General features: G+C 37.7%; 1 protein-coding gene across 3 annotated transcripts in view; it reads left to right on the top strand.

The window, feature by feature from the left end:
* Positions 1-27,964, top strand: part of MPP5 (membrane palmitoylated protein 5) — a 95,592-nt gene that overhangs the window by 31,577 nt on the left and 36,051 nt on the right. For 2 of the 3 annotated variants that reach the window (XM_026456012.1, XM_026456011.1), the window contains exons 3-4: positions 9,071-9,358; positions 24,026-24,234. In XM_026456012.1, coding sequence (XP_026311797.1) covers positions 9,094-9,358; positions 24,026-24,234 — 474 coding nt within the window. In that variant the 5' untranslated portion in view covers positions 9,071-9,093. Of the gene's footprint in view, positions 1-8,815; positions 9,359-24,025; positions 24,235-27,964 lie in introns of all 3 variants that reach the window. The other variant, XM_026456006.1, reaches the window with a different exon arrangement.

Below are 27,964 nucleotides of genomic sequence, written 5' to 3'. Positions count from 1 at the left end.
TGAGAAGAAAAGAATTAGGGCCAGTAACTGGTAACTCTGCTGTCTTCATAAGATGGCCTGTTATTTACACACAATGAGGTAATATGCTCTAGTTCAGTCATTTACCAGCTTCTGAATTGTCAAAGGACTGTTTTTTTTTTAAAGAGAGGGAGAGTGCAATTGCTTTGGACTGGGAGGACTTTTTCACTTTTATAATGTGTATAGACTACATGTATGAGCTATAGTATTAGCGGAGTGCCTGCTTAAAAATTATAATCTTGATGCTAAAACTACAGGATACCGTATAATATTTCTTTAATTCTGGAATATAGGATCTTTCCTTGCCTTCATTAAATTAACTTGTGAGCATTATAGAGTTTTTGGAGTGTTAAATGGTGAAGTAATTATTTAACAAGGTAGTCTGGAAAGATTTCTTGTAGATTTAGGGACTTGAGGGAGGCCTTGAAGGTAGAAATCAATGGAAAAGTAGTTTACCAGTCATTTGAGCAGAAAGATGGGATAGACACAAATGAGGAAGGTAAATTAGAAGGCTCATGCAGGTGAGTAGTAAAAGATATAGCTAGAAATCTTGGATTCATTTTGTGAGTTTGGACTTTATTCTCTGGGTAGTTCTGAACAGAGGAGTGGTTTGCTCATATACTTAATTAAGTGGACCACTTACCAGGTATCATGGCTATAGAGGTGAACAAGACAGATCCCGGCCAATTTCCCTTGACTTTACTTCTATCTGGTTCTCCTGTATTCTCCATCATAATTAGTTTCATTGTCATCTACCTACTAAGCCAGGGATAGTGGTTAAGAGTGATGGTTCTGGAGTTACACTGCCTAGGTTCATATTCTGAAGCCTTCTGTTGTTTGACCTTCTGCTGGGCAATGTTATGGATCCAGAGATGGGTCAGCCTGGTTCCTGACTTCAAGGTGCTTCTAGTCTGATAAGATAAAAAGGCAGAGATATAAATAACAGTAGTCCAGCTTGATCAAGAATGTGACAGGGATTATAGGATTCCAGAGGACAATGTATTTGAGCTCAGACTTAAAAGAGTAGGCAAAGATTAGATCATAGGCAGTCTGATTCTGGAGGCTGTTCTCTTAAACATGCTGTCTTGGGCGACTGGATGGATATAGTAACATTAGTTAGAATTGAAAACAGGGAGAGGATTAAAGAGAATAGGAGGAGATTAAAGGGAAATATGAGTTTAATTTTGGATGTATTTCTAGATTCTTATGCGAAATTCTGATAGATAGATAGAATAATAGTCAGCCAGGCGCGGTGGCTCACGCCTGTAATTCCAGCACTTTGGGAGGCCAAGGCTGGCGGATCACGAGGTCGGGAGGTTGAGACCAGCCTGGCCAACATGGTGAAGCCACATCTTTACTAAAAATGCAAAAATTAGCTGGGCATGGTGGTGGGCACCTGAAATCTCAGCTACTCAGGAGACTGAGGGAGGAGAATCGTTTGAACCTGGGAGGTGGAGGTTGCAGTGAGCTGGTATCATGCCATTGCACTCTAGCCTGGATGACAGAGTGAGACTCCGTCTCAAAAAAAAAAAAAGAATAATGGTCAAGGATCTTGTCTCAACCACAGTTATCTAGCCAGGGGTAAATAATTAAATTTGTGTACATATCACTCCTCTTTTTAAAATCTTTGATGATTCTCTTATTTTACAGAATTAAGGATTTATATTTAAAACCTTTCATAAGATGGACCCAATCAATCTTTCTAGTCATATCTTCCACTTCTCTCTTGACTCTTTTAGTTCAACTAGCCTTATTTGTACTTTCCCCTCACACCTTTCATCTTCACACCTTTGGTTCATATGGCCGCTTTCTTATTTATCCATCTTGTCTTTAAGGCCTACTTCCAACCTCATTTTTCATCTACAAAATGGGCATATTTGGATCTACTTCTGGAGTTGTAATGAGGAGTAAATGAGTGAATACTATGTGAAGTACTTGCAGTATTGGCTGGCACATAAAGAAGTGCTCAGTAAATGTTAGCTGTAGTTGTAGTTGTTACTACTACTACTACTATTCCTACTCCTACGACTTCCTTCTCCTCCTCCTTTACCTCTTTTTTTCACTTTTTGTCCTCCTATATGAAATAGACACTAAGTTCTACTGATTCTGTAACCTACATATTGCTTTTTTTTTTGAGTCAGAGTCTTGCTCTGTCTCCCAGGCTGGAGCGCAGTGGCATGACCTTGGCTCACTGCAACCTTTGCCTCCCAGGTTCAAGTGATTCTCATGCCTCAGGCTCCCGAGTAGCTGGGACTACAGGCACAAGCCGCCATGCCTGGATAAGTTTTTAATTTTTTTGCATGATTTTGTAGAGATGGGATTTTACCATGTTGCCCCCAGGCTGGTCTCAAACTGCTAGTCTCAAGTGATCCACAGCCTCAGCCTCCTCAAATGCTGGAATTACAGGCATGAGCCACCACGCCTGGCCTGTAACCTTCATATTTCTTGAATACAACTTCTTCATTCTCACTGTCCTAGTTGAGGACCTCATTTCTTTTTTTTTTTTTTTTTTTGAGATGGAGTCTCGCTCTGTCGCCCAGGCTGGAGTGCAGTGGCCGGATCTCAGCTCACTGCAAGCTCCGCCTCCTGGGTTTACGCCATTCTCCTGCCTCAGCCTCCCGAGTAGCTGGGACTGCAGGCGCCGGCCACCTCGCCCGGCTAGTTTTTTGTATTTTTTTAGTAGAGATGGGGTTTCACCGTGTTAGCCAGGATGGTCTCAATCTCCTGACCTCGTGATCCACCCGTCTCGGCCCTCCAAAGTGCTAGGATTACAGGCTTGAGCCACCGCGCCTGGCCCGAGGACCTCATTTCTAATAGGTGCTTTCAGTCTGTTCTCATTGCCACCCTTCAGTCAGCCCTCTACGCTTCAATAGGAGTGATATTTCTTTTTTTTTTTTTGTTATAGTTTAAGTTCTAGGGTACATGTGCACGACATGCAGGTTTGTTACATATGTATACATGTGCCATGTTGGTGTGCTGCACCCATTAATTCGTCATTTACATTAGGTATATCTCCTAATGCTATCCCTCCCCGCTCCCCACTTCCCCTACCCCATGACAGGCCCCAGTGTGTGATGTTCCCCACCCTGTGTCCATGTGTTCTCATTGTTCAATTCCCACCTATGAGTGAGAACATGCAGTATTTGGTTTTCTGTCCTTATGATGGTTTGCTCAGAATGATGATTTCCAGCTTCATCCATGTGCCTACAGAGGACATGAACTCATCCTTTTTTATGGCTGCATAGTATTCCATGGTGTATATGTGCCACATTTTCTTAATCCAGTCTATCATTGATGGACATTTGGGTTGGTTCCAAGTCTTTGCTATTGTGAGTAGTGCTGCAATCAACATACATGTGCATGTGTCTTTATAGCAGCATGATTTATAATCCTTTGGGTATATACCCAGTAATGGGATGACTGGGTCAGATGGTATTTCTAGTTGTAGATCCTTGAGGAATCGCCACACGGTCTTCCACAATGATTGAACTAGTTTACAGTCCCACCAACAGTGTGAAAGTGTTCCTATTTCTCCACATCCTCTCCAGCACCTGTTGTTTCCTGACTTTTTAATGATCACCATTCTAACTGGTGTGAGATGGTATCTCATTGCGGTTTTGATTTGCATTTCTCTGATGGCCAGTGATGATGAGCATTTTTTCATGTGTCTTTTGGCTGCATGAATGTCTTCTTTTGAGAAGTGTCTGTTCATATCCTTTGCCCACTTTTTGATGGGGTTGTTTGATTTTTTCTTGTAAATTTGTTTAAATTCTTTGTAGATTCTGGATGTTAGCCCTGTATCAGATGGATAGATTGTAAAAATTTTCTCCCATTCTGTAGGTTGCCTGTTCACTCTGAGGGTAGTTTCTTTTGCTGTGCAGAAGCTCTTCAGTTTAATTAGATCCCATTTGTCAATTTTGGCTTTTGTTGCCATTGCTTTTTGTGTTTTAGTCATGAAGTCTTTCCCCTGTCTATGTCCTGAATGGTATTGCCTAGGTTTTCTTCTAGAGTTTTTATGGTTTTAGATCTAACATTTAAGTCTTTTATCCATCTTGAATTAATTTTTGTATAAGGTATAAGGAAGGGATCAGTTTCAGCTTTCTACATATGGCTAGCTAGTTTTCCCAGCACCATTTATTAAATAGGGCATCCTTTCCCCATTTCTTGTTTCTGTCAGGTTTGTCAAAGATCAGATGGTTGTAGATGTGTGATATTACTTCTGAGGGCTCTGTTCTGTTCCATTGGTCTATATCTCTGTTTTGGTACCAGTACCATGCTGTTTTGGTTACTGTAGCCTTGTAGTGTAGTTTGAAGTCAGGTAGCGTGATGCCTCCAGCTTTGTTCTTTTGGCTTAGGATTGTCTTGGCAATGCCGGCTCTTTTTTGGTTCCATATGAACTTTAAAGTAATTTTTTCCAGTTCTGTGAAGAAAGTCATTGGTAGCTTGATGGGGATGGCATTGCATCTATAAATTACCTTGGACAGTATGGCCATTTTCACAATATTGATTCTTCCTATCCATGAGCATGGAATGTTCTTCCATTTGTTTGTGTCCTCTTTTATTTTGTGGAGCAGTGGTTTGTAGTTCTCCTTGAAGAGGTCCTTCACATCCCTTGTAAGTTGGATTCTTAGATATTTTATTCTCTTTGAAGCAATTGTGAATGGGAGTTCACTCATGATTTGGCTCTCTGTCTGTTATTGGTGTATGGGAATGCTTGTGATTTTTGCACATTGATTTTGTATCCTGAGACTTTGCTGAAGTTGCTTATCAGCTTAAGGAGATTTTGGGCTGAGACGATGGGGTTTTCTAAATATACAATCATGTCATCTGCAAACAGGGACAATTTGACTTTGTCTTTTCCTAATTGAATACCCTTTATTTCTTTCTCCTGCCTGATTGCCCTGGCCGGAACTTCCAACACCATGTTGAATAGGAGTGGTGAGAGAGGGCATCCCTGTCTTGTACCAGTTTTCAAAGGGAGTGCTTCCAGTTTTTCCCCATTCAGTATGATATTAGCTGTGGATTTGTAACAAATAGCTCTTACTATTTTGCGATGCGTCCCATCAATACCTAGTTTATTGAGAGTTTTTAGCATGAAGGGCTATTGAGTTTTGTCGAAGTCCTTTTCTGCATCTAGTGAGATAATCGTGGTTTTTGTCTTTGGTTCTGTTTATATGATGGATTACGTTTATTGACTTGCATATATTGAACCAGCCTTACATTCCAGGGATGAAGCCCACTTGATTGTGGTGGATAAGCTTTTTGATGTGCTGCTGGATTCAGTTTGCTAGTATTTTATTGAGGATTTTTGCATTGATGTTCATCAGGGATATTGGCCTAAAATTCTCTTTTTTTGTTGTGTCTCTGCCAGGCTTTGGTATCAGGATGATACTGGCCTCATAAAATGAGTTAGGGAGGATTCCCTCTTTTTCTGTTGCTTGGAATAGTTTCAGAAGGAATGGTACCAGCTCCTGTTTGTACCTCTGGTAGAATTCGGCTGTGAATTCGTCTGGTCCTGAACTTTTTTTGGTTGGTAGGCTATTAATTATTTCCTCAGTTTCAGAGCCTGTTATTGTTCTATTCAGGGATTCAACTTCTTCCTGGTTTAGTCTTGGGAGGGTGTATGTGTCCAGGAATGTATCTGTTTCTTCTAGATGTTCTAGTTTATTTGTGTAGAGGTGTTTATAGTATTCTCTGATAGTAGTTTGTATTTCTGTGGGATCGGTGGTGATATTCCCTTTATCATTTTTTATTACATCTATTTGATTCTTCTCTCTTTTCTTCTTTATTAGTCTTGCTAGTGTTCTATCAATTTTGTTGATCTTTTCAAAAAACCAGCTCCTGGATTCATTGATTTTTTTTTTTTTTTAAGGATTTTTTGTATCTTTATCCAATAGGAGTGATATTTCTATAAAAATGAATGTGATTATGTCATCCCCTGCTTAAAATCTTTTAATTATTGCTACTATTTTCAGGGTAAAAATCTAAAACTCTTCTCAGTATGGTCTCCTGCTTGCCTTTCCAGTTTTTTCATTATTCATGTACAGCATGCACCCATTGTCCCATCCAGCTTTATCGTATTCTCTTGTGTTTTCTTAAAGTGCCATTCTGTCATTCTCTTCCTTCCTATTGGTCATGTGAGCCTGTCTGCCTGGAATAGACCTTTCTGCTGTCTGGCTAATTTTTAGTTGCCCGTTGAAATCCAGCTCAAAGAAATGTATCCTGATGTTTTTAGTGTTTCCTATCACCTTTCACCACAGACCAAGTTTTATAGTTCATTGTCTGTGACATTCCAAGTTGAGTTGAACAGATGTTTATTGGGCATTTCTTATGATATGTGTTAGGCTAAGTACTGGAGCTGTAAAAGTAAGACATGACCCCTCTCTCTAACAAATTTAGAATCTGTTGAGGAGTTTGAGGAAAAATAATCATTTATTTTCTTTGCCTTCTCTCCCAGTAGACTGGACTGGGAGATAACAAAAATAAAATTTAAAGCAGATTACTACCAGGTTATAGAAATTTTTCTGAGAGCAAAAATTGGATCCAGATATACAAGTATGATAATAAATAGTACAAGCATGAGAATTTTGACCTGAATGATCTGGCCCGGTCTCTCTTGCATGACTTCTAATTTTCCCTCATAGGGTAGTGAATATGGACACATATGTAGAGCTTTTAAGCTGAATTTTAAATTTCAGATCATAATTTATATATATATATGTTAAAAACATATCATTTAATATTAAATTTGATTTTAATATCCAGTAATTATTATAGAGAAGGTTGAGAGTTTTAATTTTCTGAAAATATGTACACTCCTGGATTTTTAAAGTTAAACATAGCACTGTAGTAACTCCTACACAGTTTTTCTGCTTACTTGTAAGGAAAACATTTAAAAAGCTGAATTTGCATTTGCGTATAATCAATGCCTAACATAACTTAAGAATTGCCTAACATAAATCAAATAGCTGTCATGTTAATGAAAAAGAAGGCAATCTAATGGTAAATAAGGTACTTACGTGTAGATCACAGAAGAGAAACTTTGGATGAAAGACGGAAAAATCTACCAAAAATTTTGTGCAAATGTAGTTTTAATAATTGACTCTTGTAACTGGCATCCATTTTCCTGATTGTTGGACTAGTGGTTTTCCTGATAGCCTAGTTGAGTTTGTATTAAGCATTTTGTCTTCTGTCCCTGTTTGTATTATGACTGAAGATGTTTGAGAAAAGATTGGCTGGTATTAGGAATATTATCTGAAAACCTGGCTTTTGCTTAGTTGGCATTGTGCTCTAACCAACCTGTTTACTTAAGTGATGCCCAACTCAAGGAGGTTGTAGGTTTATTATTGTAAATATTATTGCTCTTGAGTGAAAAAATGCTAATTAGATTTAATGTGTGGGTTTACACATATGTAAACAACCTGCCTATGTATGCCTGAGAAATAGCTCGATGAAAAGCCAGAGTTATCTGGTAAAATATTTTTATTTTCTAAAATATGTTGAAAGATTTTTAAAATAGGAAAATCAAGTTAATACTGGTAATCAATGTAAGTATACATTAGCTCATGTGACACTCAGAACAGTCAATCCTATAAATAAAGCTTCCAAGTGAATCTGAGAGTCAAAGAGAGAAAATGACTGGTCTTAAATCATAACACTAGAGGATTAAAAGGTCAGTTTGCTTATCTCCCTGCTTACTGTTATCTTTTAGCTGTACAGTATGACTTTCAGAAGTTTTTGGCAACAGACACTACCATTTTCTCTAAATGAATCCTTGTAATTCTTGTATAGTTAACCCCAATTCTTTTTTTGTTTCCCCTGAGATGGAGTCTCGCTCTGTCACCCATGCTAGAGTGCAATAGTGTGATCTCAGCTCACTGCTGCCTCTGCCTCCCAGGTTCAAGCGATTCTCCTGCCTCAGCCTTCTGAGTAGCTGGGATTACAGGCACTTGCCACCATGCCTGGCTAATTTTTGTGTTTTTCTTAGTAGAGATGGAGTTTCACCATGTTGGCCAGGCTAGTCTCGAACTCCTGACCTCAGGAGATCCGTCTGCCTTGGCCTCCCAAAGTGCTGGGATTACAGGCGTGAGCCACTGCACCCGGTCCAATTCTTTTTTTTTTTTTTTTTTTTTTTTTAATAGGACCAATTATAAAGACTGATAACCCATGTAATCCTTGTTTCAATGTCGTTTTGTCTTGTAGCTGCCTCAGCTGCTATTTGAAGTTTCTTATTCGTTGGGCATGTTCTTCATCTCAAAAACTCCTAAAAATGAATTAATTATCCCCCAGAATACTGCTTGTATTTCAAGTAAGGTAAAACAAGGCTGCTATATGCCAAATTGGTTGATCGTTCATCAATTTCTTTAGCAGTTAACTAGTAAGTTATTTCAATCCCATGTTAATTGTTGAGCATAAAGTACTGTGTTGAGACAACTACTAAAAGATGATTAAAACACCTTTTATGTTTGAAGCAAGCAACGTGTTCTCTACCAAACTAGTACCCCAAACTTTTTTACTTTCCTACTTTTCTAAACTTTCCAGTACTGTATATCATTTTTCTTAGCTTTAAAATTGAATAGTATGTTTCACATTCTTGGAAAGGGACTTTTTGGGGGAGAGGGGGAATCTTGGTTTGCTCACCATTATCTGTAAAGTGAAAGTACTTAATCTACATTGCAAAATAATATTACATACTTATTATTTTCTGTGTTGTATGGAGATTTAGAAGTGGGCTATGTAAAAACCTGCTTTTATATTGTAATTCTTATACTTTTTTTCCCCCCATCTTTCCCCTTAGATTTCCTTCATGGATACTTTTTCATAGCATTATTATGTGATGTGAGAAGTTTTTTTGGTCTTTTTTTTTTTTTTTTTTTTTTTGAAGTAACATGGATTTTATACTACAGAATCAAGAGAATTGGCTTATAGGAAAAATTGATTTATAAAAAGTGGTACAGGTTTTTATAGATAACCATGACAACATCCCATATGAATGGGCATGTTACAGAGGAATCAGACAACGAAGTAAAAAATGTTGATCTTGCATCACCAGAGGAACATCAGAAGCACCGAGAGATGGCTGTCGACTGCCCCGGAGATTTGGGCACCAGGATGATGCCAATACGTCGAAGTGCACAGTTGGAGCGTATTCGGCAACAACAGGAGGACATGAGGCGTAGGAGAGAGGAAGAAGGGAAAAAGCAAGAACTTGAACTTAATTCTTCCATGAGACTTAAGAAACTAGCCCAAATTCCTCCAAAGACCGGAATAGATAACCCTATGTTTGATACAGAGGAAGGAATTGTCTTAGAAAGTCCTCATTATGCTGTGAAAATATTAGGTAAGTAAAAATAGAGGGATAATAGAAAATGTTTTGCTTTAATTTATCTGTGCCTTATAATGTATATGAGAAGGAAGAGGGTTTAACAGAATGTAAGTAATGACAGTTTGAATTCCAGACCAAGATCCTTTGTTTTCTTAGAAACGCCATATAACTATTGTTTACTGTTACCAACATAGAACTAAAAGCATGTGGTTTAAATGTTCAGTCACTATAACATGTTTTTTAGATATTAAAGAGTTTTCATGGGCCCTAACATTTAAAGCCTTGAAATTTCCCTTTTAATCAAACTCACAAACTTTATGCAAAATACTAAAAAACAATTTTCAGATTTTGAATTTCTGATTTCCTTCAAGTTTGTAAAATAGTAATGAAATTAGTAACTACAGTTTAAATTCTTTGATTTTTTAAATTAATGATTGTCAATAAGAAGAACTGGTATTGTTCATATGGTATCATAAACATAAAATAATGGTATTTTCTATATCCCCAAATTCTGTTCTGTGGAGGGGAAAAAAAAAAAGTCCTATGAGATATAAGTAGATACAACCAAACCAAAAGAATTCTGTGACAAAATGGATTTTGAGAACTCTGGGCTAAATAAATTAAATAGCTTCTTATCACAAGACTTCTCCTAGCTGTTAGAATGTTACTAGGCATAGTGAATCTACAAGAGACATTGATATCAAATGCATGTTTCGAAACTTAGAATATTTAATCATTGAATTTACTGCCTGCCCTTCTTGCACGTGCACATACACCCAGGTGCTCACTGAACTAGTGTTAGGGGAGCATTTTATTTTTTGGTGGTTTGCTATGTTTTAGGTGGGAAAAAAGATGTATTTCTACTTTTTTGTAGAAGGAGAGAGTTTTTATTGTCGTTGTCATCATTTTACCATTCATTTAAAGATCTGTTGAGCCTGTACTAAGTGTTTTAGCAAACATTGTTTCATGTAATAAAATAATCCTGTTAACAGTACTCTGTAATCTCCATTTTGGAGATAAAGAAATTGAACCTTAGTTAAAGACACCAGTGGTAGAGCCAACTTTGAATTTGCCAGATCGGATGTTGATGTACTGCACAAAATGGAAGGTTTGAATGGAAACCAGGATCCAGCCTGCACTTCACTCACCAGGCCAGAGCTGTGGCTACCCAGTATAGAGCACCTTTTTGTAATTTGGCCAAAGGTACCATGTATATGCCAGATTTGTTCCTCATTAAGTCTCTTTATTCCAAGTCTGGAGCAATTTCTTTCTTTCTTTTTTTTTTTTTTTTTTGAAGTGGAGTCTTGCTCTGTTGCCCAGGCTGGAGTGCAGTGGTGCAATCTTGGCTCACTGCAACCTCCGCCTTCCCAGGTTCAAACAATTCTCCTGCCTCAGCCTCCTGAGTGGCTGGGATTACAGGCATGTGCCACCACACCTGGCTAATTTTTGTATTTTTAGTAGAGACAGGTTTTCACCATGTTGGTCAGGCTGGTCTTCAACTCCTGACCTCGTGATCTGCCCTCCTCAGTCTCCAAAAGTGCTGGGATTACAGGTGTGAGCGACTGCACCCGTCTCAAGTCTGGAGCAGTTTCTACTACATCATGTCATCTTCTTTTCTTTGTTATAATTTTTTTTTTTTTTGAGACGGAGTCTTGCTCTGTCGCCCGGGCTGGAGTGCAGTGGCCAGATCTCAGCTCACTGCAAGCTCCGTCTCCCGGGTTTACACCATTCTCCTGCCTCAGCCTCCCGAGCAGCTGGGACTACAGGCGCCCGCCACCTCGCCTGGCTAGGTTTTTGTATTTTTTTAAGTAGAGACGGAGTTTCACCGTGTTAACCAGGATGGTCTCAATCTCTTGACCTCGTGATCCGCCCGTCTCAGCCTCCCAAAGTGCTGGGATTACAGGCTTGAGCCACCACGCCCAGCCGAGATAGCCTTTTTAATAGTTTATTAATTCTTCCAATACCTCGAGATATGTGTGTGCATTTGTATAAATTAATTCATATTTTCCCTGTTCCTATACAATTTCATAATTCATTACTTCTTCCTGTTTTATTGCACTGGTTGGGACTGTCAAAAAATGTTGAATATTAGTGGTGGGTATCTGGAGTTTCTTTATCTTACTTAAGACTTAAATGGCAATGTGTGGGTGTTTCACCATTAGGGAAGATGCTATTGGTTTCTGGTATTATTCTTTTTCTTTTTTTCCCCAAAGTGCTTTGTTACACATCTAGTTCTGAGTGGCTGTCTGTCACTTACAAGATTAAGTCTAAGCTCCTTAGTATTAAATCTAAGGACCATCAACATCTGATTCTTTCGTCTTTTCCAGTCCTATCTCCTGGCATTCTTTATGCCTTAACCTTTCTGATTCAGCATTAAACTGCTTGTTCTCTACACAAACCATGCTGTCTCCCCACGACGACTGTGATTATACTAGCTGTCCCAGCTACCCGAATTGCCTTATTCTACTTGCCTAGATAACATGTACTCATAAGACTGAACACATTTGATTTAAAATTATCAATAGGGCTGTTTCCCCACTAGACTGAGCTCAATGAAGATAGAATTGTATCTTATTCAGCTTCATATCTGGCTATTGGCAGAATGTCTGACCAATAGCACTGAAATATTTATGAATTCAATGAAAGGAAGAGAGGGTAGGAAGTCATCCTTGATGTCTCCTTTACCTTTATTACCCACATAGAGACACTGCGTCCTATTAATTTTCTATTTAAATATTTCTATAATCCATGCGCAATTGCTATTCAAAATCTTACATCTGGGCAATTACAATAGCCTCTACATTACTCTATGTTTCCATTGACTTTCCACAATGTTATCAAAGTAATACTTTAAATTAGAAGCCTGTTTATATAGATCTGTTTAAAATTCTTCAGTAGATTCATAATCATGTATAGAATAAATTTCTTGCTTTAAATTTTTTATGAAAATTACCTATTTTTTATCTAACACCCAGAGATAGCCTTTTTTTTTTTTTGAGACGGAGTCTCGCTCTGTCGCGGCCCCAGGCTGAAGCGCAGTGGCCGGATCTCAGCTCACTGCAAGCTCCGCCTCCCGGGTTTACGCCATTCTCCTGCCTCAGCCTCCCGAGCAGCTGGGACTACAGGCGCCCGCCACCTCGCCCGGCTAGTTTTTTGTATTTTTTTTTAGTAGAGACGGGGTTTCACCGTGTTAGCCAGGATGGTCTCGATCTCCTGACCTCGTGATCCGCCCGTCTCGGCCTCCCAAAGTGCTGGGATTACAGGCTTGAGCCACCGCGCCCGGCTTGTTACAAATTTTTATTCAGGATCCACATTTCATATGTACATGCTTCTCTGTGTTTTAAGAAATCATAGATATGTGTTTAGTCATAGTGAAGTCTGCTAAATCCTGCCTTCAGATATTTTAATTACAGTGAAAGCTAAAAGATTACATTTTTTTAAATACATTTATGTGAAGGAATTTTATGCCCTTTTTTTCCTGAGGGTTTTATTAGAGTAAAAATACTTCATTCCTGATTGCTTCTTACTAGCCTTCATTTCCCACCACTCTATTATTATTTATTTATTAAAATATTCTGAAAATATTTTATTGGAGAAAGTTTGTTATATCCAGTGCCAACCTGGATTGATTCTTCTGTTTTTCTGTTTACATTCCCTTAAGATTAATGTATTTGTCCATTTGGTTTACTTAGAATCAGGTGTCAGTATCCATCTGATAGGTAATATTCATGTAATCACAGTAAAGAAACAAATATAGCTTCAGCCAGATTCACTTAGTAAGAGAACATTTGTGAGTTTATGGTTTTGTTTTGCCTAAGCACAGAAAATTGGACATCATTTCTCTTAAATTTTTTTTTTTCCTTTTTCCTGTTTCTGTTTGTATGTTCTATTGCTGAGTTTTTTTTTTTTTAACAAATTCAGATTAAAGGATACCTCTATTCCAATGTGTAATCTGCTGTAGTTTTTAAAAGTACCTATGTGTGGTCCTTGAATTTAAGGTAGTTTTATATATTTTATTTTAAAGTAATTTGAAATGTCATAACAGGTATTTGTAATTCATTTCTTGGACAGGAGAAGATGTATTTTGAAAAATAAATGATATATTTTATGTTAATATGATCAACACAGGTATCTGTTATATAAGAATCATGAGAAATTAGCATAAGGTATAGTTTGCTATTGTCAGTCATAGCCTCAGGTTTTTAAGTTTTTGTTTAAAATGAAGTGTAATAGCTTTTTGCCAAACTTTTTTTCTTGTTCATAATCTGCTAACACATCAAACTGTAAGAGAAGTACTCCCTGAACATTGTGTGTGTCTCCTTGCTAGTATTTGATTAATACCCGCCTGTATGACAGGAGACAATGTCTCAGCCTTTTTCACAGCAACTTTGTTTTAAATGAGGGAAGAATGAGCAACTGATTTATTTCTTTGAGAGGAAGCCTTCAGTTTCTAAATAATACATCATCATTTATTTGTGAGTAGACAAAGTATTCTTTTAAGAATCGAAAATGTGATTGGCAAGATTAAGTAATTGGGTGGTTTTTAATGAAAAGTATTTGTAAATTTGACAATGTATGATAATAAAAGTGCAGGGATGGAATTGACAGAAAATACTCAGAAAGGATGAACTGAATTTTCTTATTTAAAAGCAGTTAGAATTTTTTTGAAAGATAAAAAATAGTGATATGGGAACTAGATTTCAAATGAATAATTAGTAGTATAAATGGTAAATATTTTGGTATTAGGGAGGTTTTCCTTAAAACTGGCATTAGTTTTTAAAGCTTGCTTTGTTACAGATATTATTGTCTTTGTTCTCTTTCATAATCAGAGCAAACTACATTGTGAGAGAAATCTTCAGAAAAGAAAATAATGCAGGTTAGAGCAGGTTAAGCTAGAGTAGAGTAATTTTCATATATTTCTATATTATAGATTTCACTGTTTTTGTGTTCTCAGATAAGTAATTTTGGGCCAGGGATGTGGACAAGGAAATATATAGATAGAATACTTAAAGGGAACAAACTAGGGATGACTGCCGTCTATCATATATGTGACTATAAAATTGTTGTCTTTGAAGCAGTGTCAGGAAAGGGAACACACACACCCATATATATCTGTGGTAAGCTGTTTAGTGGTTAATAAAAAGACTCTTGGAATTTGTGATTAGGGGCTTTCTAATCTTTGAGATACTATCAGTGTGAAGAAGGAAAAACACACCACGGAGAAGAAACTGGGATGAATAAAGCTAAGGAATAAAATATTTTCATAGAATTAATAGCATGTTTCAGTCTTAATTAATATCTGCATATTTTTTGCCAGATGTCTCTGGATGTTCAAACTATGAAGTCAAAAGATTATTGACATTTTAAAGTAAAATAGCTCTTTCACATTTCATTCTGGCATTTAACTGGCTTTTGATTTTTCATGGGGCATACTGGAATTTTGTGTGATTGTAAACTTTTTTAAAGGTTGGCTTTAAGATAAAATGTATTTCAAGCCAACAGACAAAATCCCAGTGCCAGTAAATCCTGAGTTTTAGTTCAACCTGCTTCTGAGAAGTTAATTATTTTTACTATCAAATTTTTGTTTAGCTATTGTTATAGATATTTCCAAATAAATGTTATTAGCCATTCCTTCAGGGAATTTTTTTACCTTCCTGGAAATGAAATAATTAAATCTGTTGTCAATAGATTTAATGTTTGAAGTGTTGGGATCATTTGAGAATTCTGTGATTTAGTCAAGCTGCTAAAATTAGACCTAAAGATGTAAAAATTCATTAGAGTATATGTATAGTCATGTAAATTTTGTTTATTAAATACACGTAATTCTATAGAAAAGTAACTGTTACATCATTCAGTCTTTGACATAATATGTTAAAACTTCACTCCACTTATTAATCAGTAGTAGGTTTTAAAGCTTATTTCTGCCTGCAGAGATTTGCTTCGTTATCTTACGGCATATTCAGAAATGTATGAGGTAGCTGCATATTGGAAAGTGCAGGGATATTAGAGTCAAAACTGAGTTTAAATACTTTTTAAGTTACTGAATTGCTATTAACATTGGGCGTGTTACTTAATTTTTCTGAGCCTCAGTTTCAGGATTTTCTTGAGGACCAAATGGAAAAAGCATTTGAGTCAATGGCACACTACAGGTTTGAATGAAATTTAATTTTTGTGAGAACCAGAAACTACAGAGAGATCATCTAACTACTGTGGATCTTAACTACTAATTTCTTATTTCATTTTTAAAATAACAGCTTTATTAAGATATAATTCACATACCATAAAATTTTGTCTTTTAAACTGTAGAATTCATTAGTTTTTAGTATACTCACAAGGTTGTGCAGGCAGGCATGGTGGTTCACGCCTGTATTAGTAGCATCTTTGGAGGCAGAGGCAGGAGGATCTCTTGAGCCCAGGAGTTTGAGACCAGCTTGGGCAACATAGACCCTGTCACTTAAAACAAACAAACAAACACAGAAAACACACACACACATCAGCTGGGCATGGTGGCATGCTTTTGTAGTCCCAGCTACTAGGGAGGCTAAGGCAAGAGGATTTTTTGAGCCCAGGAGATTGAGGCTGCAGTGCTAAAAAAACAAACAAACAAAAAAACCAAGGTTGTGCAGCCATCACTACTATATAATTCCAAAATATGTAGCCATTAATGGTCACTCCCTATTCTCTCCACCACCTGGCCCCTGACAACCACGAATATACTTTGTCTTTTTGGATTTGCTTATTCTAGACATTTTATATGAATGAAATTACATAAATAGGCTCTTTTGTGACTGGCCTCTTTTCACTTACCATTACGTTTTCAGGGTTCATCCATATTGTAGCATGAATCAGTACTTCATTTCTTTTTTATGGATGAATTAATATTCCACTGTACCAATATGCCACATCTTGTTTTTCCATTCATCTAGGTTAAAAAAAATTTTTTTTTAATTTTTTTTTTTTGTAGAGATGGGGTCTCACTATGTTGCCCAGGCTGGTCTTGACCTCCTGGCCTCAAGCGATCCTCCCACCTTGGCCTTCCAAAGTGTTAGGATTACAGGCATGAGCCACTGCAATTTTAATTCCACAGGTAGATATACTGGAAACTGATGTAATTTCCTCCTACTTAGTAATACTAAGTTTCCCATCTGAGTATCATATTTGACCCTCTAGTTTAGAGGAAAAGAAATCTTAAAAATTTCAGAAAAAAGTCATGAAGTTGGTTGGAGTTGAAATTTCTGAGGACAGGTTAAAAGAATCAGAATTACACGATGAAGTGGAGAAGCTTAATGCTGGCTATAGGTCCCTAGAAGCTATCTGTTTTAATATGGGGCAAATAAGAGTAATATATAAAAATAAATGATGCCAATCCAGATGGAGATTCCTTGGGTAATTTTTCTTTTTTTGAGATGGAGTCTTGCTCTGTCGCCCAGGCTGAAGTACAGTGGCATGATCTCGGCTCACTGCAAGCTCCGCCTCCCGGGTTCACGCCATTCTTATGCCTCAGCCTCCCGAGTAGCTGGGACTCTGGGACTACGGGTACCCGCCATCACGCCCGGCTAATATTTTTGTATTTTTAGTAGAGACAGGGTTTCACCGTGTTAGGCAGGATGGTCTCGATCTCCTGATCTCATGATCCAGCCGCCTCGGCCCCTCAAAGTGCTAGGATTACAGGAATGAGCCACTGCGCCCGGCCTCCTTAGGTAATTTTAATGTTTACCCTTATAACCAAAAAATTTTCACATGGCTACCCACAGTTCTAGGCATTGGAAAGTAGGATTTTCTGATAAAGTAACTCTTGGTGATTGCTTTCTGTTGCCTATTTCACAGTCTTCATTCTTTTACATTTTAGACTGCCAGGAGAGGGCAAGGAGGGAGGACAGATTTTACGAGGGTGGATTTGTGGACCAATGTATATGTTTGTATTTATCTGATTAGTTGTATCCCAAAGCCAAATGTAAGTGAATTTCCTCACTTTAGAATAATATATTCTCTCTTTTAAATAATCAAGAGTTAAGTGTTGCATGAAATATTAGAGAAGATGGGAACTTAATTTCTACTGAAAAATCAGGTAAGAGAAAATAGGTCCAACTACAGGGCAAATAATTTAAACTAGATATAAAGAAATTCCTTGTAGGAAATTTGTTACAGGCTTGAATTTATTACCAAAGCTAGATTTGCTATGCCTGCCTCTACCTTCTCTTGCCTCCATCCCGCCTTAAGTGCTTACTTCCTTGTCCACTCCCAACCTAGCACATATGTCAGACTTTCTCACTAGCCTTATGGTTCTTCATTTCTCTCTATTTCTCTGTCCATGTGGTTCCTTCTTGTGTCTGTTGTCTTGTCTGGGATTGGGGAAGGGAATTTCTTCTCTCTGTCCTCTGTCCTCTCTTTGTTGTCTCTGTGTCTTCATCTTTTTTTTTTGAGACGGAGTCTCGCTCTGTCGCCCAGGCTGGAGTGCAGTGGCCGGATCTCAGCTCACTGCAAGCTCCGCCTACCGGGTTCACGCCATTCTCCTGCCTCAGCCTCCCGAGTAGCTGGGACTACAGGCGCCCGCCAACTCGCCCGGCTAGTTTTTTTTGTATTTTTTAGTAGAGACGGGGTTTCGCCGTGTTAGCCAGGATGGTCTCAATCTCTTGACCTTGCGATCCACCCGTCTCGGCCTCCCAAAGTGCTGGGATTACAGGCTTGAGCCACCGCACCCGGCCGTGTCTTCATCTTTATTATGGAAGAGTGTACTTGACAGAACTGATTTAGTTACATCTGAATGGATTTTTAAAATTCCCTGCAGAATTGTATAGAATGTTGAAAAACTTAGGTGGATTTTTGTTTTAAGTAACAGATATATCCATGAAAGAATGGAACTTTTCTTTGAGTGGGTGGAAAATTAACTGTTCTTAGCTGAGCGTGGTGGCTCATGCCTATAATCCTAGCAGTTTGGGAGGCCGAGGTGGGTGGATCGCTTGAGCTCAGGAGTTGTAGATCAGCATGGGCAACCTGGCAGAACTCCATCTCTACCAAAAAAATACAAAAATAGCCAGGTGTGGTGGAATGCAACTGTGGTCCTAGCTACTTGGAGGCTAGGTGGGAGAATCACTGGAACCTGAGAAGTCGAGGCTGCAGTGAATTCTGATTGCACCACTGTACTCCAGCCTGGTGACAGAGAGAAACCTGGTCTCAAAAAAAAAAAAAGTTCTTGAATTAATACATACTTGTGAAGTGCTTTTAAAAATGTACCCTTTATGGTTGGGCGTGGTGGCTCACGCCTATAATCTCAGCACTTTGGGAGGCCAAGGTGGGTGAATCACTTGAGTCCAGGAGTTCGAGACCAGCTTGGGTGGCAGTGAAATCTTGTCTCTACAAAAAATGCAAAAGAATTAGTCGTGTGTGGTGTTATGCACCTGTAGTCCCAGCTACTGCGGAGGGTGAGGTGGGAAGGATCACTTGAGCCCAGGAGCTCAAGGCTGCAGTGAGCCGTGTTCACACCACTGAACTCTAGCAGGGTGACAGAGTGAAACCCTATCTCCAAAAAAAAAAAAAAAGGCACTGGAGATTCTGGTTATGATTAAATTAGAACTGTGGCAAAATAGGTCTTTTACATTTCCTTAGCTTTTTTTCATAAATATATTGGATTAAAAGCCATTGTTCTGCTATAAGAAAAAAGGATGAAACTGTATTAAGTATGTTATAGTTAAGACTACAGGGATATCAGTTAAATTCTAGTTATAAAAAGCACTCTAGTAGAAAAATGGGCAAAAGATAAAATGGATGAAAGAAGAAATTCAAATGGCTATAACCTGTAAAAATATGTTCAGTCATACCAGATCACCAAAAATTAAAAGATTGATAATTCTTAAATTGGTGTGTGTTTGTGAAAACAGACATTCATGTGCATTGCTGATAGGGATATGAATTGGTACAAATCCAGAAGGCAGCTTGGCAGTATGTATCAAAGTGTTAAATGTTTTTATTATCTGATTAATAATTTTATCCTAGAAATTTATTCTAAGGAATTGGAAAACAGGTTGCAAAACAACATTTACAGTGTCATCTGTATGGTTAGACTAGCATTTTAAAAGTTTGAAAGGCTACATGGCATAGCAAAATAATACCAGTAGTTAATAGCCAAAAGGTAGAAGTACAGGTAATTTTTAAAATAATGTCGGTATTTTAGTATCCTTTTGAGTGGCTTTGGTACATAGGAGAGATTATGCAGAAACTCCTTGGCCTTAAAAAATTTAAATTCCCCTGAGGTTGAAGAGACCCAGTAGGGATACAGTTACCTTCTGGGCTGTCTAAGGCTGCTTATTGATTTCAGTCATTGGTGAAATCTGAGGCTCTCAGTCTTGTACAATACCCTAACAGCCATGCTGGGGCCCTTTTTTTTCTTTCATTTTTCTTTGAGACGGAGTCTCACTCTGTCACCAGGCTGGAGTGCAGTGGTGCGATCTTGGCTCACTGCAACTTCTGCCTCCGAGGTTCAAGCGATTCTTCTGCCTCAGCCTCCCAAGTAGCTGGGACTTCAGGCATGCACCACCATGCCCTGCTAATTTATTTGTATTTTTAGTAGAGTTGGGGTTTTACCATGTTCGCCAGACTGGTCTCAAACTCCTGACCTCAGGTGATCTGTCCTCCTGAGCCTCCCAAAGTTCTCGGATTACAGGCATGACCCATTGCTCCCGGCCATGAGGCCCTTTTAACAATTACTAAAGGCCTTGAAAGGTATGGCTCACACCTGTAATCCTAGCGCTTTGGGAGGACGAGGCAGGAAGATTTCTTGATGCCAGAAGTTATAGACTCCATCTCTACAAAGAAAATTGTTTTTCTTGTAAGATATTTAAATGTTTTCCTGTTTTGCTTTTAAGATACTTTAAGGCTGTTGAATTATTTAATCTCTTAGGGAATTCTTTGGTAACCTCATTGTATGTGATGGAATCTGACATTTTATATTCTTTCTATCTATTCTTAATATTAGCTTATGGTTAAATTCTGGCTATCCCTTAGCTCTTATCTAGCTCTGGGCCACAGCTTCTTATGTCATTCTAATGACAGTTTTGACTTTTAAATTTTTTGCCAAAATTTTTCTTCATTTTAAACTACTGATGACCATACATATATGTATGTTTAGAGAATAATGACAAGGAAAACAGTTTTATTTTCTTTATTTCCTTTTTTTTTTTTTTTTTTTTTTTGAAACAGGGTCTCGCTCTGTCATCCAGGCTAGAGTGCAGTGGCATGATATTGGGTCACTGCAACCTCCGCCACCTGGGTTCAAGTGATTCTCCTGCCTCAGCCTCCAAAGTAGCTGGGACTACAGGAGCATGCCACCATACCTGGCTAATTTTTTGTATTTTTTTTTTTTTAGTAGAAATGGAGTTTCATCTTGTTGGCCAGCCTGGTCTCAAACTCCTGACTTCATGTGATCCACCTGCCAAAGCCTCCCAAAGTGCTGGGATTACAGGCATGAGCCACCGTTGCATGTGGCCGACTTTTAAACCTTTTAAGTCTTTATAAAAAAGACTTTTTTTCCCTGTCATTATTCTCTGAACAATACAATATAACAGCTATTTACATTGTATTAAGTATTATAAGTAATCTAGAGCTGATTTTAGGTAACTGGGGGATGTGTATACCTTATATGCAAATTCTACACCATTTTATATAAGGGAGTTGAGCATCTGCAAATTTTGCTATCTGTGGGAGGTCTTGGAACCAATCCCACTGATACCAAGGGACAACTATATATATAAAATAAGACTAAATATATATATGTTTAAACGGAAGACTCAAGTTGTTTTGATTTGGGGCAGGAAAGATAGGGAACCTCAAGAATCAACCGAAGAGCTGTTAAAATCTATTTAAAAATTTAACTGCTCTTCAAATTGTGGGATACAAGATAAATAAAAGTCAGTGGTGTTTCTGCAGACCTTATAAGAAGAGAACTGACAAAAAGACACATTGGGAAGATTTTTTTCCATGTCTTTTTGGTTTGTTTGTTTGTTTGTTTGTTTGTTTGAGACGGAGCCTTGCTCTGTCACCCAGGCTGTAGTGCAGTGGCGCTATCTTGGCTCACTGCAAGCTCCACCTCCGGGGTTCACGCCATTCTCCTGCCTCAGCCTCCTGAGTAGCTGGGACTACAGGCACCCGCCACCACACCTGGCTAATTTTTTTGTATTTTTAGTAGAGACGGGGTTTCGCCATATTAGCCAGGATGGTCTTGATCTCCTGACCTCGTGATCCGCCTGCCTCGGCTTCCCAAAGTGCTGGGGTTACAGGCTTGAGCCACTGTGCCCGGCTTCCATGTCTTTTTTATACTATGTCTTTGACTGTATAAGTCCTAGTATGTGCTCTTAAGTTTTTCCTAGACTCATTTACAGGTTTAATTTTAGTCAAAATCTCAATAGGACTTTTCTTACTGGAAGACTAGGAAAGAGGGAATGGGAGGTAACTTGAAAAAAGTGACTTATAACCAATTTACAATAGTCAAGAAACTTAAAGAAAGATCAGGTACTTGTCATATTAATATGAACAAACATTATAATGCTAGTCTAATAAAACAGTATAGTTCTGATAGACCAGTGAAATAAAGACAGACTCTGATATGTGTAAGAATTTAGTGGCCTTATAAATCAGTGGAAAAGAAATGATTATTTGATGAGGTCTCTCTCAGTTTTCCAGGCTACAGTGCAGTATAGTGATCATGGCCCCAGTGGATTCTCCCACCTCAGCCTCATGAGTAGCTGGGACTAAGGCACATACCACAATGCCTGGCTAATATTTTGTATTTTTAAAAATTATTGTTATTTTAAAAAAAGACAGGGTCTCACCATGTTGCCCAGGCTGGTCTCAAACTGCTGAACTCAAGCAATCTGTCCACCTCAGCCTCCCAAAGTGCTGGGAACACAGGTGTGAGCCACTGTGCCTAGACATTTTTTGTATTTTTTTAGTGGAGACGCGGCTTCACCATGTTGCCCAGGCTGGTCTCGACCTCCTAGACTCAAGCAATCCACCCGCTTCAGCTTCCCCAAGTGCTGGGATTACAGACCTGAGCCACTGCGCCTGGCCAGGAATGATTATTTAATAAATGGTACTAGAATCATTGGTTATTTGGAAGAAAAATAAAGTTAAATTTTTTCAGATCTATGTCAAAATAAATTCTAGATGAATTAAAATTAAATAGAAGTTAAATAAAGTAGAAATTATAAGAAGCTAGAAGAAATCTAGATACTTTTTTTAAAAAATGACCTACAAGAAGTTTATAAGCATAGAAAACAGTGAAAGAAATCACAAAGGAAAAGCGGGGGGTCAGAGTTGACAAATTCTATAATAAGAGCAACCACAAATATAATTAAGAGATAAATGGAAATATTGGAAAACGATTCCCAACAAATATGACCTAGTATATGTGCAAGCACACATACACTCACACAGCCTATTTGGGAGCAGGGAAGAGACTACTAGTGCTGCTTTTTTTCTTTTTTTGAGATGGAGCCTTGCTCTGTTGCCCAGGCGAGAGTGCAATGGTGTGATCTTGGCTCACTGCAACCTCCGCCTCCCGGGTTCAAATGATTCTCCTGTCTCACCTCCCGAGTAGCTGAGATTATAGGCGCCCGCCACTGTGCCCGGCTAATTTTTGTATTTTTAGTAGAGATGGGGTTTCACCATCTTGGCCAGGCTGGTCTCGAACTCCTGACCTCATGATCTACCCACCTGGGCCTCCCAGAGTGCTGGGATTACAGGCGTGAGCCACTGTGCCTGGTCTACCAGTGCTTCTTAACCATTTTGGAGTAACATTTTCCAGAAAAATGCTTGTGCTATGTATGCACACTAACAGGCAGACACAATACACATACATATGCCCACAACTTTCAGTACAACTTTAGGAAACTCACATATTCATTAGCGTTTTATAGACCACAAAAGAAGTGCCTGGTAAATATGAATAAACCTTAACTTCTTTACTAGTCAAATAAATGGAAGATTTAAAAAATAATAATATCAAATAGTTCTGAAAATATTGTTAATGGAATGCAAATTAGTAAAGCCTCCCTAGAAAAGCTGTTTGACTTTTTAAAAAATGTCAGAATCTTATCTAAAAGTTATATTTCTGGGACTTACTTTATGAAGACATCAGAATCTCAGACAAATTTATATGTACCACTGATTATTATGTACTGAAATGCTTGTTTTTATGGTAGCAAAAAATTGGAAGCAATCTAAATGTTGAACTTTAATGGTTACTATAAATTATCGTTTAGCCATGTAATAGAGTATCATGAATTATTAAATATTTAAAAAGACTAGTGATATGGGAAAACATTTACAATGTACTGTTGAAATAGGATGTTAAGAAAAAAATATTTCTAGGTGATGGGATTATTGGTGGTTTTAAATTTCTTTATTTATTTTTGCATTCCTCCCCTCACTTGTTTTTATAGTGAATGTGTATTAGTTTTATAATTAAAACACCTTTGTAAAAATATAAGTTATTCTGTTGTGTAATTTTTTTAAAAAGTTTTACTTAAAAACCTATAAAATGACCATGATTGACAATAATATATGCAGATTTTGGTATTTTTCTGAAAACTTAAATTCTTACTGGTTCAAAGAAATTTTCTCTGAAAATACACGTTGAATTAATACTGAAACAATTAACTTTTGGGTACCTTTTTCTTCTCCTACTAGAAATAGAAGACTTGTTTTCTTCACTTAAGCATATCCAACATACTTTGGTAGATTCTCAGAGCCAGGAGGATATTTCACTGCTTTTACAACTTGTTCAAAATAAGGATTTTCAGAATGCATTTAAGATACACAATGCCATCACTGTACACATGAACAAGGCCAGTCCTCCATTTCCTCTTATCTCCAACGCACAAGATCTTGCTCAAGAGGTATGTATTCTAAACATCTTGTTGATGTCTACAAGGTAATTAGTACTGGCAGGAAGGCAGGATTATTGGAAAATACTAATGTGACTATAAGATGTGTTTGAATTAATTACTGTTAATCACATGTTAATAATGTATTGTGACAGAAAGTTTACTACATGCATTTTATCCTAAAAAAAAAAAATTTTACTTCAGAGTCAGAACTCTGTTCCATGAAGAGAGTTAATTTTTTATGTAAAATCATAAATTTGGATAGTAACAAATATTTGAATTATTAGAGAGCAATTTTTTTAATGTTTTTAGTATAGTTTTATGAATTTCAAGCATTATACATTAATATAAACTGAGATAATGAATACTGATGAGATACAATTATAACTGATAATCAGGCATTATATAACTTCTAAGATTTATTATGTCTAGGTATTTTGAAGTTTTCCTTCTATAAAAACTGTAGACATTTCAAATTATTAAATCTTAATATACTGTGAGGGTTTTTATTGTTAACATGATGACTTAAATTCTTGTTTCTGATGCTAACCAGTGTTCAGTGTTTAATCTGTTATGGAAACATCTTTTAAATTTAAGATTTTAAGGTTATAAATAAAACTCTCCTGTTTTGGGGAGTAGACAGTTTTTCATTATTCTAGTGCTTTCAGTTATTTTGGTATTGTTAAGATGAATAATTCTGGAATCCCATCAAGTGAGTGTATTTCATTGAATGCCAACATGAGCAGAAAATGGGCTATTGGGGAGGGAGGACATCTAGAGCTACAGAACCTATAAAATAGATTAGAAGGTACTTTGTAGATTAGCACATAATTGTCCCCAAGGGAGATATTTTTCTCACTTGTCATATTTACTTATGGTTTAAATGGTTTTCTGAAATTTCTGAAAATTACTTTTCTTACAGAGATTGAAATAACATTACTTTGATCTTATACTATTCACACACGTAGGCAATTCTGGACTTACTTCCAGGATAGAAGGAAAAGACGAGTACCAATCAATATATTTGGTAAAAATATAACATATTTGAGAGCACACAGGCAAGTGAAGCTGGTTTCAAATCCAGTTGGGAAGAATACAAAATAAATCATTATAATCATTCCTGTCCCTATTAGGAGGAAGGTTTGTCCAGCTGGCTACTGGGTCCTTGTTTTGCTAATACAACAATAGGTGAAGAAGAGAGTAAGAGAAGCAAGAGAGATCAGAATTGCTCCAATTTTAAAAAGCTGACACACACAATGGAAAGGAGGAAAGAAGAGAGAAAAGAAACAACTTAGCCTAAAGGGTTTTAGGAGTTGAGAAAAGCAAAGAACTAGAAGTGGCTTAAAGAGTAAATGCCTCGGGAAGAAAGAAGTTGTTAAAAAGGACTTTTAAAAAAATCACTTTCGAATATTAGTTTTAGGATAGTTCACATATTCACATATGTGAATATAGGATAGTTCACAATTTTAAAAGTACTGATAAAAGAGATTTTCTGAAAGTTTGCTTTGACATCCTTACAGTATCTGTAGTGTCTTCAGTGATAGAATGTGAATGGTTTTCCCTTGAGTGTACATGACTGTGAAGTTGCCCTTTCAGTACATAGTACTTGTGAAAAAAGCACATATTCAGAATTCAACAAAGAGAGGAGTGTTAAATCTGATAACAAAATGGTAAAGATTAAATGGACCCATTGCCTTTACTTTACAGCTGCAAAAAAGTATCAGCAGTCACCAGTCCAACTCCCCTTTTTCATATTCGGAATATTGAAGCCTAGTGAGGTTAAGTTAAAAAAAATCTCAAGAAATTTAGTGAAACATTCAGAAGTATTCTTTGTTTATGCAGCTTAAAATATCAGTTAAACATTAGGTACCATATAATAAAGCCTATAAAAACCTCAAATTTTAAAGTCTAGATTAAATCTTTGGTGATCTAGGATATTTACTAATAAACACAAACCAAATTTCTTGGATATTATAGTGCTTTTTTTTTTTTTTTTGAGACTGAGTCTTGCAGTATTGCCCAGCCTGGAGTGTAGTGGCGCGATCTCGGCTCAGTGTAAGCTTCACCTCCTGGGTTCACGCCATTCTCCTGCCTCAGCCTCCTGAGTAGCTGGGACTGCAGGTGCCCGCCACCATGCCTGGCTAATTTTTTGTACTTTTAGTAGAGATGGGGTTTCACCGTGTTAGCCAGGATGGTCTCGATCTCCTGACCTCGTGATCCACCCCCTCAACCTCCCAAAGTGCTGGGATTACAGGCATGAGCCACCATGCCCAGCCCTAAGATATTATAGTACTTTTATAAAGAAAATTTAGAACTTGGACTTCATTAGATGAACTTATAAACACCTTTAAGAGAGTAAAAATGAAAGCCAACACACTGAGAAATGGTATTTGATTTTGAGATATTGAAGTATATATATGTGTGTGTGTGTAAATACATATATGACAAAAACTTGTCCATGAAATATATAAAGAACTCTTGTTGCCTGGGTGCAGTCTGTAATCCCAGCACTTTGGGAGGCTCACGCCTGTAATCCCAGCATTTTGGGAAGCCAAGGCGGGTGGATCATTTGAGGTCAGGAGTTCAAGACCAGCCTGGCCAACATGGTGAAACCCAGTCTCTACTAAAAATAAAAAAATACAAAAATTAGCCGCTGTAGTGGCATGCACCAGCTGCTTGGGAGGCTGAGGCAGGAGAATCACTTGAACCTGGGAGGCGAAGGTTGCTTTGAGCTGAGATTGCGCCACTGCATTCCAGTCTGGGCGACAGAGTGAGACTCTGTCTCAAAAAAAAAAAAGGACTCTTGGAAACTAATAAGAAAAAAGACTACTTGGTTAAAAAAAATTGACAAAGAACAGTCACTTCACAAAAAAGAGGAAATCCAAATGGCCAATAGCAATAAAAAGATATTAGGCATCATTAGCCAACATAGAAATGCAAATTAAAACATGAGATACCCCTACACTGACACCAGAATGACTATGATTATAATTTAAAAGACTGTCAGTATGGTTTGTGAACTTATGGAACAACTGAACCTCTCATACATCACTGGTGGAATAGAAATTGATACTACCACTTTGGAAAAATGTTTGCAGTATCTGCTAAAGCTAATGTACCTATGTACTGTGACCCAGCAATTTCACTTGTAGGTATATAGCCAAGAGAAATGAAAACGTATCCACAGAAAAGCTTAAAAGCAGATGTTCATAGCAACCAGATAATAGTCGGAAACTGGAAACAACCTAGATATTTATCAACCTGTGAAAGTTGAATTAGGCTTTTGCTGTGGAGGAACAATGATTCAACAATTACACTCTAATGAGAAGTGCTATGATGGCAGTATGAGAAAAGTGCCAACAGCACTGAGATATGCCTAATTCTGTGTTGGGAGGATGGGAAGGATGAGGGGAATGATGGGAAGAAGGAAGAAACATAGAAGGAAATTTAATTTGCTCAGTCTTGAGGGGTGACTGGGAATTTACCAGGAAGCGTAACAAAGAGAAAAAGGTATTCCATTCTCAAAAGGCACAGAGGTGGTAGTGAGAGAGAAAGCCTGGCATATTTCTTGAATGCTAAGTAATTCAAGTAGGACTTAATATTAAAAGATGGACTTAATATTAGTAGGACTTAATATTAAAAGATGGTGTCCAGAGGCCGGGCGCGGTGGCTCACGCCTGTAATCCCAGCATTTTGGGAGGCCAAGGCAGGCAGATCACGAGGTCAGGAGATCGAGACCATC

Source organism: Piliocolobus tephrosceles, chromosome 6, assembly GCF_002776525.5.
Source record: "Piliocolobus tephrosceles isolate RC106 chromosome 6, ASM277652v3, whole genome shotgun sequence".
NCBI classification, from domain to species: Eukaryota; Metazoa; Chordata; class Mammalia; order Primates; family Cercopithecidae; genus Piliocolobus; species Piliocolobus tephrosceles.
The sequence above is the reverse complement of the archived record's forward strand: the minus strand, read 5'-3'. Positions and strand labels throughout refer to the sequence as shown.